Here is an 18,007-nt window from a genome sequence, read left to right on the forward strand (position 1 = left end):
CAACAAGGTAAAACAAAAAAACTGTATTTATTATGAAGTGTATTGTCTGAAGAGAAAGATTGCCTAGTTTCTTGTTAGACAAGCTGAACTAGATGGTAGTACATTCGGATGAACGTACTGTAACATGAATTTTAAGCCAGGTGTTGTTTTTTCTTGAGGTAAAGGGTTGATTATAAGCACAATCTGTGATATTTTAGAGATTAGCCACTGTGTTTTGTGTAAGTACATCGCAAACTATATCTTTTATCTTGGATGTTTTTGAGAAAATCAGAGAAGAGACCATGTGCCAGCTCTTGAAGATCTAGAAATGACATCACCATTTTGTCTAAAAGCATGTGTTTACCATTTTAGCCCCCTTTCTGTACATTCTCAGATATTCAGGTCATTCAAATTGTCATAAGTTACAAGTCTAGTTGACAACCATTTTTTAGAACTACATGACAGGCACGTCACACCTAGACTATGCAAGTATGAGTGCAAAACCTCAGACAACTGTATGTACAGAGCTACTGATTAAGATCTGTAATTGATCATTTGATTCTGAATCAGCTTCATGTCAGTCAGGTAAGGAGGGAGGGAGGTCTTGCAGGGAAACTCTGTCGGTAGTTTCATAACATTACAAAACTAATAGCACAAAAGTGTTCATATGAGACAAAGTAAGAAGTACTTTTTTTTTCAATGGTTGTAAAAGTCTCAGAGATCATTGTTTTTAATAATTAATAAATAAAGATGAAGCCAAAATGGAACATTTGTAAAAAAAAAAAAAAAAAAAAAAGTAGATACACCCTTTGCTTGCAGAACCACCTGCAGTGGCAATACCTTAACCCTTTCTTTCTCTGTATACCTTTAACTTCAAATCCATCAGTTTACGATCTGCATGTATTTTGCATTTGTGGAGATCATCTAAAAGGTGTCAACACAAAAAAAAGGGGGTAAAAGTTGTTTTACCCACCTGATCCAATTTAAGAGGTATAGTCACAGGCCTAGAAAGGCCATCAGATAAAAGGATTAGGCAGGATCATAAAACACGAGACAATGGCATCAAGGAACCAGTGTTTGCTCATCTGAGAAATACATTGATCTGCAAAATGTGATGCAAATAATGTCAGGAAAGGATGGCACATAGTCACTTTTGTTGTATTTAAAAGTCTTTACCAATAAGGTGTTGTTAGCAATTATTCAGCTCATTTGAATTTTTTCAGACAGCAGTAGTTTATAACAAATCGGTGGAATGTCATGAGATAAATGAACAAGTCCAATTTAAATCAGGTTGCATACATACTAATACATAATATTTCAACCCATTTCAACCACAGTATCATCCATTATCCAATGAAGATATCCTCCTGTAAGCCGGGATTTGTCTCTCTCCACAGTGGCCCCATGCTTGCTCAAGATGAGGAATTTCAGGGAAGTCCAGCTGTTACTTTTTTAATTAGATGGAATTAAAAAAAATGGACTGAACCGGGCTGTATATAATTAGCATTTAATGGTGGTTGTTTTCTGAGTTGGACTTTATCAAGGACTTACTGAAGCATAGTGGCCTGGACGACTACGTTTTGTGTCCTAAAATAGTTCTTTTAAATAGTTTTTTTTTTTAATAGTTTTTTGTGTAATCAGTGGGTGTTTTGCAAACATGGTGCATTTGAACTATTCTCAACACTAGTATAAAACTGTCACGAACTGATTTTTTATAAAGATAGAAATTATATATTTAGGTCAAACACTCTTGAGACTCTCAGGTAGCCAAGACTTATTTATATCCCATGTTTGTGAATTATTGACTGAATGCTGCCCGGCCCGGTTAGAATGTTAGAATGTTCTGCGTGAGTGCCCATTCATTTTGTGAATGTGGGCCTATTGTTAAATTAAAACTTGGGTTTGAGCGGCTGGTTGTAAATTAGTCGGGTTGTGGAGGAGGCTGGCAACGCGGAGTTTCCACTGGCGTTGGGACAGCCTGATGTGCGCAGCGGGAGTCAGGCCAGAGGAGATCAGATATGTCCGAGGCCCGTGTTGTGGCCTTTTGGCACCCCCTTCCTGATGACTTATAGTGGCGCATCTATGCTGCCGAGCGGGCAGCGATGAGAAGGTGGAAGAGGGACTGACTGGACGGACAAAATGTGACGGGGAGGCAACCTCAGCCACGAGGGAAGGGAGGGAGGGGATGGTTTAACTATTAGTCCGCACCAAGCATTAAGACAGCTGTGCGGAGCCGCTGCCGTACATAAGACGTGCGCAAAGCCGAGGAGCGGAGGACCGCAGCATTTAGGCGGCCGCGCGGAGCCTTTGTGCGCATACTTCTCCGCTGCTTCCTCTCCGGGTTTAAGGTAAACTCTTTTCTTGTGATCACATTTCATTCAGGAGAGTAGAGTACAGAAAGTTTTATTAAGTGAACACTGTGTGCCCTTTGGCAAGTACAAATAAAACAGCATGTACCTGATTATAAACGCGAGTTATTGTGTGTTTATGATGATAATATCATGAGTTAGAGCCTCCTGGTGATAACGGTAGTGACATTGAAGCCGGGCATCACAACAGAAAGCCCCTCTGTCCCGGTATAAACGAGCAGTTAGAACAGAACAGGAGGGCTCTGCTATTCAGCCTTGACCAGGAGAGCACTAATTTACGCCTTTGCCATGTTGGGTTCGGGCAGCGTTGGTCCTGACTACTAAGCAGAGGATTGTTTCAGCGCGGAAAGCCAACAGACTGTGCGCGGATGTCGCAACATGTAGCCGGAGGAACGCTGTGCAAAGTCAGAGGGCAGTGAAGGTCTGCAAATCGACATTCCCCCAAAAAAGCTGTCATTTGTGGATTGTTTGATTGGCACTTATTCTGATTTGGGTAAATGATCTGTGCAGATCCGAAGAACATTCTAAGAGCTATGCCTTATCAATTCATATCGTCAATATCAGTATTAGAAAAGAGTTATGTGATTTAGTATATTTCGTATTCTGCTTTTAAAAGAACACTAGAAAGTGCCACAAGCTTCACCTTTAGCAAAAATATTAAAATTGTCATCGGTATTGATCTCAACATTCTGGGCAGCTTTATAGCAAGTTCTGATGGATAATTTCACTGTAAAAAGTTAACATTTACAGCAGCATTTAGCTAACCTAGTCCTGGATTAAATAAGGAGGGATCCAGCCCTGGCTTGGTTTAACACAACTGGGTTGGGAGATTGGGTTAGATTAAAAACAATAACACACTAGTTTGGTGTAACAAGTTTTATTTTTAGTTTGCATCAATTATAAAATGATCAAACAAACAAAGAACTCATCAGAATCCCTTATTAGTCTCCTCGTTTAAGTGTAAATCTGAAGTATAGAAAAATATACTATAAGACAAAGAACAACAATCTGTAAACAATTTCCATAAATAAGAAATACAATGACATTTTGCAAATTTTAGACTAAATATAGAAAATATAGCCTATCTATATTGAGACCAATTCAAGGGTGAATCAAAATGTCAACACTAAACATAGCTAGCATTAGCTTGCAACAACTACTTAAGAGTAAAAGGCTCAGGTCATTTAAACCACCAATAACATCATTTTACAGTATAATTCGACCCTTCCATCACTTCCTGTTTCATATTGTGGCAGAAGTTTAGTCAAGCCTGATCAGGTAAATTTCAAAATAGTTGTCTGCTCATCCATTCTCTAAATCAACAAACTTCAAAGACATTTTTGACCCAACATTTGGTAAAAACTGACCAACATGTTAAAAGAATTATCTCAGCAGTTTTTGTTTGTGAATGTGAATATCTGGGGAGTGAAACATCCTCTGCACGAGCTCTGAAGCTTTACACACAGTTGACTGTCAATCCTGAAAAGGGAGGTTTCAAATGTCTTTAAAGGTTCAACGGGACGTTTGGTATTTGAAAGCCAAGTGCCTTTCACCACTGGTTATGTATTTTTAGCAACCTTTTGGAAATTTCATACTGGATGAAGCTGGTTCAGCCTATTGAGTCTTGACTCAGCAATCTCATAATGCCAGAGATTAAGGCATGAACTAGCAGAAATTCCATGTCCTAAATGATGCTTCCAACAAATCAGTTTGTTGAACCTGATGCAGCTGAGTCCCTTTTGCTTCTATTATTAACATATGTGTTTTCATAGGAATCCATTAAGTGTCTTAGTGCCATTGTTATAACGGATTGGGATTGGTCAACTGACTCATGTTTGAAAAAAACAAAACAAAAATACTAATGTACAACATTTCTTTGAAGACTGAATATTGATAGATGTGTTCTTTTCTACAGGTGACTGGCAACTCTGCCTTGCGAGGTGGTTTTCCGCAGCAGGTAATTTAATCTTCATGCAGAAGATCTTTAAATATCTTCTTTGAAAAGCTTCCAGCTACCACGTGGCGTAAAGGGAGATATTTCCAAACCGGTGCTCTGAGCAGGACCCCACTATCAGTGGACTGACCAGTCTCTACAGAAATCTGGCTTCTTCAGTGTTTCTTCAGCTTGTTCTGAACTTTAAAAGGCTGTTTACAATTGACTGGCGGGGGGCTATGCAGTGAATCCCCCAGTCTACTGTTTTCTTTTCTCTTTTGTTTTGAAGCACTATGCCTTTTCTTTTGCCGGCATACCCCTAGCACCTTGCAGTGAATGGAGAACATACTGGTTCTGCTTCCGAAGCACCGACAGGAACACGGGCACTGCAGAAGCACGGCTTCATGTGCCTTGCTGGAAGTCTTTACCTGCAGAGCGATTTTCTCTTCCTCTTTAGTGACAACCCACACCCCCTGTTAGCCTATTTAATGGGATAAATCAACTGGACAGATCAGGTGCAACACTGGATCAAGTAACAGGTTCTATTCTGATTTTCCCCAAACTATTAGCCTAAGGCACACTCACCATTTCTTGCTGAGTACACTGTCTGTAAAAGGCCTCCGCATGGTACTTTGGTCAAAAGAACAAGACAAACTCCCTGACATTGAGATGTCCTCAGGGGACATTGAGATGAAGAAGGAGGGAGGTCCCCTGACCCCAGCCTTCCTCAATTCTAACTGCTCCGTCCACCCACTGATCCTCACCAGAGGCCCAGAAGAAGTGATCCCACAAACTGGGGGGGAGTTTGAGCTCACTGAGGTCACATCTTTCACGGAAAGAATCAGCGAGACCGGGGAAGATGCGGAGAGGTCGGAGATTGTGGTGGCGTTAGACTGTCGGGCCAATGCCAAAGGTCAACGAGAGGAGGATGCTCTCCTGGAGAATGCAAGCCAGAGCAACGAGAGTGACGACAATAGCATCAATCAGAGCCCTGAGCCACCAGCACCCCTCAAGGAGACCTCAATTTCTATTGGCCTGCAGGTGGTTTTTCCCTTTCTGTTGGCTGGCTTCGGAACAGTGGCTGCAGGAATGGTGCTAGACATTGTCCAAGTAAGTCCTACCACCACATTATCAAACATTTTATCTAATTAAGCAGAATTATAAATTGTTTTTGTACTAGGTAAATAGCAGATTATGGTCTTATGTTCCCCCTTGTACGTGTGTGGCTTCTTACTGTCACTCCAAATCATTTATGTTAGGTAAATGGCCACTCTAATTGTGAATGTGTGTACACATTGTTATCTGTAGTGTGTGTCTCTGTGTAGCAATGTAATGGACTAGTGGCCAGTCCAGGGTATGCCTCGCCTTTCACCCACTTACCATTGTGACCCTATAAGGATAAAAGGGTATCCAAAATGAATATATGTTTAAGCTTATAAGTACATGATTAAAAACTGTTTAATTTGGTTGCTGGACTGTAGTAGATGATGTTTATTTTCACAGCATTCTAAATATATCAAGTTGGACTGCCTTCAAATACCATTGCTCACACCAACGTTATACATGAAAAACAGCTTGAACATATTTTTTACAGTGTGTTTTTAAGCAGACAGTGCAGACCTAGGCACACTATGTTGAGGGATTTCCAATGAAACTTATTAATCACCTGGTTTACTGAGGCTTGCTCATCCTGGCCTCCATTAGTCATTGTGCCATTAGAAGATATGTGGGTATTTAAAAAACTTTTTCTGCCTTTATGGCATGTATCATTCTCTCCAGGACTTGCCCGTTCTGGCAAACAAAGTGCCTTTTAATGACCCATCACACAATCGTCAGTTTGCAGTTGGACATTCTTGGAAGGTGATTTATTATACTAGCCAGGTGGAGCTAGATCCACTCAGCTTCTTTCAAAAATCAGTTTTTTACTTTGCACGTCAAAGTCATTGGAACAGGTCACCTTTATTTGTTAAAAGTTAGCTTTTAATGCAGAAACGGCTGGAGGTGTCAGCCTGCCAGGAGACCAGTACATTGTGTACACGCATACTGATGGCAACATGCTGGACACTCTAAGACTTAGCACAAAGAGGAGGGGGGTGCAATAAAGTTTGCTCTCTTTAAGCACCTGAAATGGCAGCAGCATAGTGCAGCTAAGCTAGAAGCTGAGGGAAAACAAAGTACAGTGTGGGTGACAGGGCCTCCATTATCACGTGGTGAGGTATGCTCACTTAACCAGGAATGCAAAGATTCAAGCTCTAAAATGTTTTCATGCTGCTTCAGCATAGGCACCATGCTGTTGGAATTTGAGAAATAACTCACAAAGAATGTTGTGTCGTTTTTGACTACTTTGTCACACTTTTGCCTGCAGGCAATCCTGCAATTATTGCGTGTATTGATTTTCCAGGTGAGGCTTGTCTGAAACTATTGTCCCACTGAACTCACCTGAGCATCTAGCAGATCGCTTCACTGCCTAATTCCTTCTTCAAGTCACTATGAAATGCTAACTCAGCTAATCCTGCCTGTCCTTGGTAGAAGGTAACTGTCTATCTCTGTCCCAGGCTCTCTGTCTCTCACTAGTTTGATCAGACAGCACGTGTTGCTATTAAGAGTAATGTGAACCTAAACACTCCAGTGACACAGAAACCTCAAGTTCATCACCTTTATTGATTAAATTTAGAGATTAAAGCTTTGATACACAGATTACTTCTTTTATTACGTCAGGCATCTTTTAAATATGACCTTGGTCACTATGACTATCCATCTGTCCTCATTCCCACTGAAGGCTGGCCCAAAAAGTCAACCCTGTGTGGTATAGAAAATGGAGACTTGCATAGCTATGTGCAGTGGCCTGGTAGCAACATGACTTACAACTGTCTGTCTGTCTTTGTGTCTGAGCTAAAAAGTCAACCGGTTCAGTTGGGCAAGTTTCATGTAATGGTAGCATTCCTGTGGATACTAGGGGCCACGGATAATTTTCTGTCACAGCTTTAGGTGTAGGCTTGTGCAAAAATTTGAACCAACAGGAAACCAGATCGTGGGCTTAATTCTCCATGGAAAACAATCTGACCAACAGCTGGCCATATACTCAGGGTTTTTCAGAGAAACTAAATGAACGTATGATGGAATACCTCAACTCTATACTACAGAATATAAATTTGAGTTTATCAGTATGACCCTCTCTGGTTTTTTAAAAAGTGCTTGACTCCTACTGCCTAGTTTAGATTGGTCATCTTCCTTCATCTCCTTGGTGTTATTACCACCATTAACATTCGCTGAGCTCTCAAGCCTAACATTAACTATGACCACTTCATGTTTAGGATGTGACTCATTGAGACTGGAAAGCCAATCTTTTACTCTGTCAAAGATTCCTCTGAATCTTCAGAAACTCCCATGTCGCTTATTTTCTATTTTACACCTATTTTAGACCTACATTTTCTGGGAAAGATGATGCTCCGTTGCGTCTGACAACAGTGTACCATACCTTTGACCTCAGCTGTTTTTTGAGATGATACAGTTTCTTCCAAAATATTTCTAACCTTTGAATTTTTTCACTTTTTGTCATGTGACAAAACATTTTTCAATTTATTCCTTTGGATTTTATGGGATAGACCTAAACAAAGTAGTGCATAATGGTAAAGTGGAAGAAAAGTAATGTATGGTTTTTGCAAGTAAAAATCTAAAAAGTGCAGTGTGCATTTGTATTTATACATTTATTATTTTTCTTTCACTTCACAATTGTGCATTGCTTTGTGTTGGCCTGTCACAAAAAACCTAAATAAAATACATTGAAAGTCTGGGGCTGTATGTCTGTCAAAATGTAAAATAGGTTCAGTGTTATGACCACTTTTGCAATGGACTGTACATCTGCTTGCCGGTTAGGTCTTACTGTAACTCCACCGTCCATGCAGGGAACAGGAAGTGACACAGACACCATGTAGTTTAGTTTCTGTGATGCTGATGGAGATGCTTTGACACTGTTACATTGCACATCAGCAGGTCTAGCTTCTCTCTCTGTACAGCAAGTGCAGGGTCACAAATAAAGTGGGGCTGTGTTTCTCAACTAGGTAACCAGACCCTCATGGGGGTTGCATACCAGAGCTCCTATAAGTCTGTACACAGAGGTACTGGGGCTGTCCAGTAGAGTTCTGAGAACTGAGGATTGGGGGGGGGCTTGTTTGGCTCAGAGACAATGTTCCATGGAGACAACAACATATATCAGCAGGGGAGTTAAAGAGAGAGATAGGGGAATTAGACAGAAGTAGATTGAAAGAGAGCTTGAAAACATACGGCTGTGAGAGAAGAGAGAAGTGCTCACAGAGGTGCTTGCAAGGCTGCTGGATCGGCAGGGGGCATTGAGCCAAGAAGAGGGGCTGGCTGTTGGAAAGGAGCTCTGCTTGGCCTGACGACAGCTTCGGGGACGGACAGAAAGGGCTTAAACCAAGCTGAAGATTTAGTGGCACACCTACAGCTCACGCAGACGCATTGACGACACCACATATCAGCCACGTGCATTGGGTGGGGGCAACTCAGATGAAAGCTAGCAAGCCTTCATTTAACTGAGAACTGCAGTGCAACAGTATTTGTGCTCAGCCTCCCCTTCAGCTAACTTGATAAACCTGATTTTCCTTTCCTTCACGTTTCCCTGTTAACCATGCACAATATTGATTGAGCTCAGTGCGAACTTGACTGTAAGTGCTGGAAGCCTGTGGGGCGGGCTTCAAAGATAAGCACTTTTACTGGATATAGATCGATGGCATCAGCAATAGCCTTCTGGCCATAGTAGACCACAAATCTGCTATCACTGCATGAAGCCCTAATAGAGACAGCACTGCACAACTGTGACAAACCCAGTAAATTACAGGGAACCCAGGTCTCAAGGCCTGCAGCCAGTGATGGGGTTATCGAGGGTCAGGGCCAGTAACACCAGCTATAAGTTTCGTTAAAAGGCCAACCAGCAGATAGATAGCTAAGTCATGTTTCATGGCTTAGCAAAATGTATGATCCTCAGAAGCTAACACAGCTAAGCTATCTTTTAGATTTAGCTGTCCTAGCCTTTCGTTTATTTTCTCATACATAATATCTGGTTGGAGTAATGTATACTGAGAAAAATATTCCTTTATGCTAAGGTTTGGAGTGTACGAGGAAGTTCACTTAATGACAGCCTAAAGCACTCGCAGTTGCTAAATCTGTTAAAATGCAGGAAACCATGATAAATCATTTAAAACCTTTTTCCACCTATAACGTGACCTTTATCCTGTACAAATTACGGGGGAAAACCTGCTGGCATAATTTTACACACCCATACACTAAGACTTTAATGAAACACCTTTTAATTTAGCAGTCTTTTTTCATGTAAGGATATCATAAGTTTTACATTTGACAATATTTGCCCAGTCAGTCTTTTGAAAGTTCACCTCATCTATCAGATTGAGAGGATATATCGTGCCCCCAGCCCGTTTCAGGCAACCCCTCAGATTTTCTGGCAGATTTATTACTGGATTCTGCAATACCATTTCAAAAGTCTAATTTCCCTCCCATAAAGTTATTTTTTGTCACATATTTGGTGACATTATAATGCAGTAATACAAAACACATTCTAATTGTCAGCCTTCTGGCAGACAAATTAAGTTTCTTTGTCAAAACTGACAAACTTTTAGAATTTCACCTCCCTTAACAAACACCTCAGTTCCAGGTGAAGAAAAATAACCACAGAGCTTGATGCTGTTATTGCTATATTTTAGAATAGGTGTTCATTCTGTGATGTGATGTTTTTGTTTGTGCTAAACATAATTTGGAACTGAGACCCAAAATTTAGTTGACTTTAATCGGATGACGACACAATTTGCCACAAAATTTAGAAAGAAATTATTGTTTTCTTTAAGATAAAAACAATCTTTCTGGTACCCCTGCTCGTTAGTCCGTACATGTGGAGAATACAGGACAATACTGTCACACGTAGAACATAACCAGCACTAATTGGAGAGTCTTGCAGTAACTTTAATGTTGCGTCTTGACAGTCTCTTTGACAATGTGGTCCCATTTTTACTCGCCCAGCGGTTCATAGTGCAATTGATTTCTGTAGCTTTAAACAAGTGTTTTCCAGGTTGTAAAGTTGGACATCCAGTCAGTGAACCAGCACCAGGATGCTGGGGAGGTCCTTTCTGATCTCAGTAGGCCAGCGAAGTAGCTTGTCTAATAGATCGCATCACATGGTTGATTCTATTAAATCAGCTACTGTAGCTCAAACTGCCAAAAAAGTGAATTCTAGTTCTGATAGAAATGTGCCAGAATACTGAGTACATTGTGGGCTGGATCACCAGACTATGGACCCTGGAAAAAGGTGACCTTGCCTAATGAGTCATGTTTTCTTTTACATCATGTGTATGGCTGGATGCATGTTGCTTCTCTAGGACACACATGGTAGCAGGATGCACTATGAAGAAGGAAGGCACGCTGGAGGAGGCAGTGTGAAGCTTTGGATAATGTTCATCTGGGAAACCTGGGGTACTTCCATCCATGTATATGTCCATTTGACATGTACTACCTACCCAAGCACTTTTGCAGACAACACACGCTTTTATTGAATAGGTTTTATGATGGTTGTGGCCTTGTTCAGCCTGGATAATGCACCCTGAAACCAAGTGAGAAGGTTTTAGGAATGGATTGCTGAGCACAGCAACGAGACTGTGGTGTTGAATGAAAGAGGAATAAGTCAAAAACTATTTCTATCATGGGAGAAGAAGTGGAGGTGGTGGAGGAGTATAAATACCTCGGTGTTCACCTGGACAACAGACTAGAGTGGAGATGCAACTGTGAAGCCATCTACAAGAAGGGACAGAGCAGACTGTACTTCTTGAGGAAGCTTAGGTCCTTTGGTGTTTGCAGCAAGATGCTGCAGATCTTCTATAAGTCTGTTGTGGAAAGTGTGATCTCTTCTACCATCATCTGCTGGGGAAGCAGCATCAGAACCAGGGACTTAAAAAAGCTCAACAAGCTGATAAAGAAGGCTGGCTCTGTTCTGGGGACTCCTCTGGAACCTCTGGAGATCATTGTGGAAAGAAGGATTCTTCATAAAATGAAGAACATTATGGAGAACCCTGAGCATCCTCTTCACCAGACTGTCCTACAACAACAGAGTGTCTTCAGTCAGAGGCTTCTTCAGATCTGCTGTAAGACGGAGCGCTACAGGAGATCCTTCCTGCCCACAGCCATCAGCATCTACAACGGCTCTTTGAAGAAACCTTCATAATGAGCTACAACAACATTTAATTTCTATTCAATTGAATTGAATTGAATTGAATTTGCCTGCAAATGTACAAGGGTTGGACAATGAAAGTAAAACACCTGTCATTTTAGTGTGGGAGGTTTCATGGCTAAATTGGACCAGCCTGGTAGCCAGTCTTCATTGATTGCACATTGCACCAGTAAGAGCAGAGTGTGAAGGTTCAATTAGCAGGGTAAGAGCACAGTTTTGCTCAAAATATTGAAATGCACACAACATTATGGGTGACATACCAGAGTTCAAAAGAGGACAAATTGTTGGTGCACGTCTTGCTGGCGCATCTGTGACCACGACAGCAAGTCTTTGTGATGTATCAAGAGCCACGGTATCCAGGGTAATGTCAGCATACCACCAAGAAGGACGAACCACATCCAACAGGATTAACTGTGGACGCAAGAGGAAGCTGTCTGAAAGGGATGTTCGGGTGCTAACCCGGATTGTATTCAAAAAACATAAAACCACGGCTGCCCAAATCACGGCAGAATTAAATGTGCACCTCAACTCTCCTGTTTCCACCAGAACTGTCCGTCAGGAGCTCCACAGGGTCAATATACATGGCCGGGCTGCTATAGCCAAACCTTTGGTCACTCATGCCAATGCCAAATGTCGGTTTCAATGGTGCAAGGAGCGCAAATCTTGGGCTGTGGACAATGTGAAACATGTATTGTTCTCTGATGAGTCCATCTTTACTGTTTTCCCCACATCCGGGAGAGTTACGGTGTGGAGAAGCCCCAAAGAAGTGTACCATCCAGACTGTTGCATGCCCAGAGTGAAGCATGGGGGTGGATCAGTGATGGTTTGGGCTGCCATATCATGGCATTCCCTTGGCCCAATACTTGTGCTAGATGGGCGCGTCACTGCCAAGGACTACCGAACCATTCTTGAGGACCATGTGCATCCAAGGGTTCAAACATTGTATCCTGAAGGTGGTGCCATGTATCAGGATGACAATGCACCAATACACACAGCAAGACTGGTGAAAGATTGGTTTGATGAACATGAAAGTGAAGTTGAACATATCCCATGGCCTGCACAGTCACCAGATCTAAATATTATTGAGCCACTTTGGGGTGTTTTGGAGGAGCGAGTCAGGAAATGTTTTCCTCCACCAGTATCACGTAGTGACCTGGCCACTATCCTGCAAGAAGAATGGCTTAAAATCCCTCTGACCACTGTGCAGGACTTGTATATGTCATTCCCAAGAAGAATTGACGCTGTATTGGCCGCAAAAGGAGGCCCTACACCATACTAATAAATTATTGTGGTCTAAAACCAGGTGTTTCAGTTTCATTGTCCAACACCTGTATATAATCCTGTGGCTTCTTGGTTAATTTCTGTTGCTATTTAAATAGGTCAAATTTGGGAACGTGCATGATTGGAAGATAAAGTTCTGTCGATTAATCCTAGTTTGCTTAGATGAGGAATAGTAATATCTACCCCAGTACCATGAGTGATATCTATCCCAGTACCACGGATCCAGCTGCTGTATTCAAGTGAATTCAGAGGACTGAATCCCTGAAAACCTCAGTAAACTTTGGATGGATGGATGGATGGATGGATTCTGTCACATGTTTTATTCAATTCAGTATTATTTATATAGCACCAATTCACAACACTTTTTCTCAAGGCACTTTACAAAATCAATTCAATCGATTTTTACAGATTTCAAGTTGGGTACATACATTACAATTAATCCAAACTATCAAACAGTGCAGTCAGATCTTTTATGTGTGTGTCATTTAATTTATTTTGTCATCAATATCTCTTTTTCATTTATTTAATTATCTCCTACCAAACTTTGGATGAAAGTTTAATGGCCTTTAACAAGTGGTCAAAAAAAAGCCATACTGCCATCCAAGTATTCTTCATGCTGAGGTCGGTGAATGTTGATCGGTGCAGACAAAGTGTCTGCATTGCATAAGATTTAGTAATTAGATTAGGTCATAAATAGGTCACTGCTGCAACATTTGAGCGACACTTGTTACTCTAAGTTGAAACGCTCATGCCAAAAAAAAAATCCGTGGCAGCCTGGTTTAGCTTGAGATCATATTGTATCTGTGTTTTATTTACACCAGCTTTTTCTCCATTACGCCGTGTTTAACTGAATCAAGTGAATCAGTTTTTAAGAACAGAATCCTGCAAACCAGAGTGGTCCTAACAAATGTACATACCTGTGATGTTTACAGCACTGGACAGTGTTCACGAAGGTGTCAGAGGTCTTCATCCTTGTTCCTGCATTGTTGGGCCTAAAAGGAAACTTAGAGATGACGCTGGCCTCCAGGCTTTCAACAGCGGTAAGAACTTAGGAATATTTTGTTTCATGTGATATTAAGTATGTGTTATTTAAAATGTACCTATAAGACAAAACCCACTGTGTATCATCTCTTAAATGTTTTGGATCTCCAGATATTTGGATTTATTGACACATTTCTCTCCAGAAGTTACCCATTCTGTCATTTTTAGAACCATTAAAACTGATTGTTCCTGTGTCAGTGATCATATTGTTGTAACTTGGATTTGCTAAAGTAATAGCATAATTCTTTACCTCAAGGTCTCTGGCCTTGCGCAGCGGGGTCCTGCTATGCAAGATCAAACAAAGTTGGAAAAAACACAAATGAAGGTTTTTCACATTCATCAAAAGTGTTCAGGTTCTTCAAACCTCAGTTACCTGATAGGAAGTAATCTGAACAAAATACATTTTCAGCATTCAGAAGTAGGAATCAGTCTAAAAATGTCTTTCTATTTTCTCATATTAACGTTTCATAGTTAGCATTGCTGCTGTTGTGCTGAGTTAGGATGTCCATAAAAATAACTGATTTATTGTTATAGATTTTAATAGATTGTTCATAGATTGTGTCATTATGGCAGACTGATTGTTTAAACATGTGAAATACACTAACTGCAGTAACTTGACTAAACACAAAAATAATATTTATAAACAGCCAACAGTAGCCTATAATCTGTATGCTTGGAGGCAGAAAAGTATTAGCCTTGCACTGCTTGTATGTACACCAATGCTCACATTCTTTCCACTGGCTGGGAGGAAACAGGTGAAGAAGCTGATTAGCACTGCAAGCAGTAATCTACCCAGCACATTGTGTTCTGTTTCTAACTTGACATGTCATTACTGTGACAGCATCTGTGTCCACAGTCAAGTGAAAATACTAAAAACAGCATTCCGTTGTTACAAGGATGAGTTGATCTGATTTCATTTTAGGTTTAACTCAGCAGAATTTATAAATTATTTTCTTAACCTTCTGAGCTTGAAGTGAGGATGCATCAGTGGTGCTAATTCAAATCAGTTTTGTCATCATAACCGTAGCCCTAACCCTACAGTCATTGAAGGATTTCATGAGTATTTCTCTCATCATGACAAACTCAGCCTTTGTTGGTTACCCTGAGACATGACTGGCACCTCTCTGCAGGTGGGGCCCAGCAGGTCCATGCTTTTTTTCCATGCCACTTCCAATTATGAGCAGATTAAGACCAATGTAAGTTTCATAATGCGCTTGTTACTGGAAATAATGTAATCCCTATTAGTGGCTGACTTGGAGTTCACATTGGTCTCATTTAATCAATTTTCACATTTTTTGTAGAAACTGAAGTTTGGATTTTCCTTTAATTTGATGCCTTTTTTGATCTCGTTTTTTCTTTCAATATGTTAATTATATTAGTGGAAATACAGTGCCTTTTTCACTACCATTAAATTTTCAACATTTTGTCACATCAAAACCACAAACTTTAAAGTACTTGATTTAGGATTTTATTTGATTAATCAACAGACAGGAGGGAAATAATCCATTGTTTTTCTTTTATAAAAATACTAAGACTGACTCAGATTGAATAGAGATGAGCCATTTTAGGTTTTGTCACAATTGTCTCAATTAGATTTAGATCTGGACTTCGACCGTCTAATACATTAACATGTCTTGATCTAAACAATCACATATTAATGAATGATACAGAATAAGGTAAGGGCCTGAAAACATCCAGGAAATAAAGAAGACTTTAGAAGTTAAGGCTTTGATATGAAGTGAATTGTGCGGTGAAATTGTACCCATTTTGTTTTTGTACTTTTTGTCATGTTACAACCTCAAACTTAATGGGATTTTATGTCACAGACCAACACAAAATATTACATAATTGTGAAGTGGACGAAACATAATACCTCTTTTTTTTTTTTTTACAAAAAAAAACTTTCAAAAGTGTAGCAAGGATTTGTCTTGACCAGCTTTGCACATCTGCAGACTGAAACTTCTGCCCATTCTGTTTTTGCAAAATAGCTCAATAACATTTTATGGAGAGACTATGTTAACAGCAAATTTCAAGTCTTGCCACACATTCTCAATCGGGTTGAAAGCTGGACCTTGACTGGGCCATGTGAATATGCTTTGATCTCAACCAATCCATTATAGCTCTGCCAAATGCTTTATGGTCATTATCCTGCTGGATGGTGAACCTCTACCCTGGTCAAAGTCTTTTCCAGCTTCTAAAAGGGCTGGTTCCAGGATTGTCCTGTATTTAACTCCAACCATATTACCAACAAGTCTGACAACTTCCCTGGCTATGCTAAAGAAAAAGACCCCTCATTATGATGCTGCTACTACCATGTGTTGAGGGTAATGTGCAGTTTTAGTTTTCACACATGAAGTTTTGCTTGTTCGTTTTCCCACTAATGTTCTCTAGCATACCTCTGAGGCTTCATAGAACAGATGGATTTAAACTGAGATTAAATCACACACAAGTGGACTGTGGTTACTAATAAGGGGAATTCTTAAAGTAACTGTTTGCACTAGACTATATTCAGGAGTATCACAGAAAATAGGGTTGAACGCAATTGCACACCCAACTTGTCAGATTTTGTTTTGTAAAAAAAAAGTCCTTCCACTTCACAATTATTCAGTATTTTGTGTTGTTCTGTGTTGTGTTCGCATAAAGTTTATGGTACTAATGTGAAATAATGTGGAAAAAGTTCCAGAGGTGTGAATACTTTTGTGACACTAAGCCTAAAATCTAAATTGTATTTTGATATTTGAGATCTTGGCTAAGCCAAGCAGGAACATTTTTTAATAAAGCTTGCGCAGGTTTCAACATTGTGGATAGCTGATCTGCTCTGTCCAGATGGTTAAAAATAAAAAATTGACCGGCAGAAGACTGTTGATGCTTCATTTTCTAATGGATTCAATGTATCACTTTCACAACATCTCTTTAAGGAGACAAGCAACACCATTCCGCCCAGCTCACGCTTTTTGAAAAACATTTGGAACCTGGCATCATCGCAGGTCACCATGCAAAACTATGCTGTGTTTGTGTGAAATCTGTGTTCACATTCCTTAAACTTTTTCCTAGTTTCCCACATTAAAACCATAAAAATTCCTGTATTTTGGGGGGATTTTTTGTAATGATCCAACACAAGTGGCACCAAATTTTAACATGGAAAAAGGAGGCGCTGTGTTTATTCTTTACAAATACAATTTCAAAAGTGTGGCATGTAATTTGTTTTCAACCCCCTGCTATAGTCATCCATACATAAAATCCAGTACAACCAACTGCCTCTACAATTACCAGATTAAGTAAAAGGAGTCCATCTGTGAGTAATCTGAGCCCAGTATAAATCCAACTCTTTTGTAAAGGCCTCAGATGTTTCTTAGAAAACATTTGTGAACAAACAGCTTAATGAAGAGAAAGAGTTGGGGAGAAAGTAGTGGAGCTGCAGAGCAACATTTTGCTACAGTTATAGCAAAATGAGCAGAGACTGAACTGTTTTTCCAATTATTTTTTGCAAAATCACTTAAACTCCAACAGATTGAATGGAGAGTGCTTGTGAACATCAGTTTCAGGTTTTGTCACAGATTTCTACCTGGATTCAGATTTGGACTTTGACTGAGCCATTATAACATGTTAATATGCTTTGGACTAACTCAGGAGTGTCCAAAGTATGGCCATTTGTGGCTCCTGAAATTATTTTGTGCAATTTAATAATCATTCAAATTTGACCAACCAGCAAAAGCCATTAATAAGTTGCAGCATGCCATTTTTTTAGCAAAAAAAAGAGTGACCCACATCCTGTCCTTGTTACTAAGAGTAACTCATGACAGTTGACTCAAATAATTAAAAAATTATGTGACTTTCTTGTAATAAGGCAAAAGCGTGAGACCCTTTAAAGATTCAGATCCAGGTGACTGTTGAGGCCTCCATCTGTTTCTTTTGGAGTTTCTGAGTTGTGTTAAATGCACTGGAGACATCCTTCTTCAACTGGAAGCTTCTTTTTCTTTGCCTCCTTTCTATTTCTAATCTTCTCTTTAAGGTACATTTGTAAGCTATACAAAAACTCCGTGTCTCCCTCCCCTATGGCTTGTTTAACCATTTGTTCAGGTAACTGGTGATCCAGGGTTTGTTTTGGGAAAATAAAAACAATTCTGGTCAGGATGATGTTGTCTGCGCAGA

The 18,007-nt window shown here is 40.1% G+C and overlaps 1 protein-coding gene across 2 annotated transcripts in view; it reads left to right on the forward strand.

Moving 5' to 3' along the window:
* Positions 1-2,180: 2,180 nt before the first annotated feature.
* The window catches only part of slc41a1 (solute carrier family 41 member 1), a 62,953-nt gene continuing 47,126 nt past the window's right edge, over positions 2,181-18,007 (forward strand). For both annotated transcript variants that reach the window (XM_047347787.1, XM_047347788.1), the window contains exons 1-3: positions 2,181-2,327; positions 4,264-5,391; positions 13,747-13,854. In XM_047347787.1, coding sequence (XP_047203743.1) covers positions 4,906-5,391; positions 13,747-13,854 — 594 coding nt within the window. In that variant the 5' untranslated portion in view covers positions 2,181-2,327; positions 4,264-4,905. The remainder of the gene's footprint in view (positions 2,328-4,263; positions 5,392-13,746; positions 13,855-18,007) is intronic.

Source organism: Girardinichthys multiradiatus, chromosome 20 (assembly GCF_021462225.1).
Source record: "Girardinichthys multiradiatus isolate DD_20200921_A chromosome 20, DD_fGirMul_XY1, whole genome shotgun sequence".
Taxonomy (NCBI): domain Eukaryota; kingdom Metazoa; phylum Chordata; class Actinopteri; order Cyprinodontiformes; family Goodeidae; genus Girardinichthys; species Girardinichthys multiradiatus.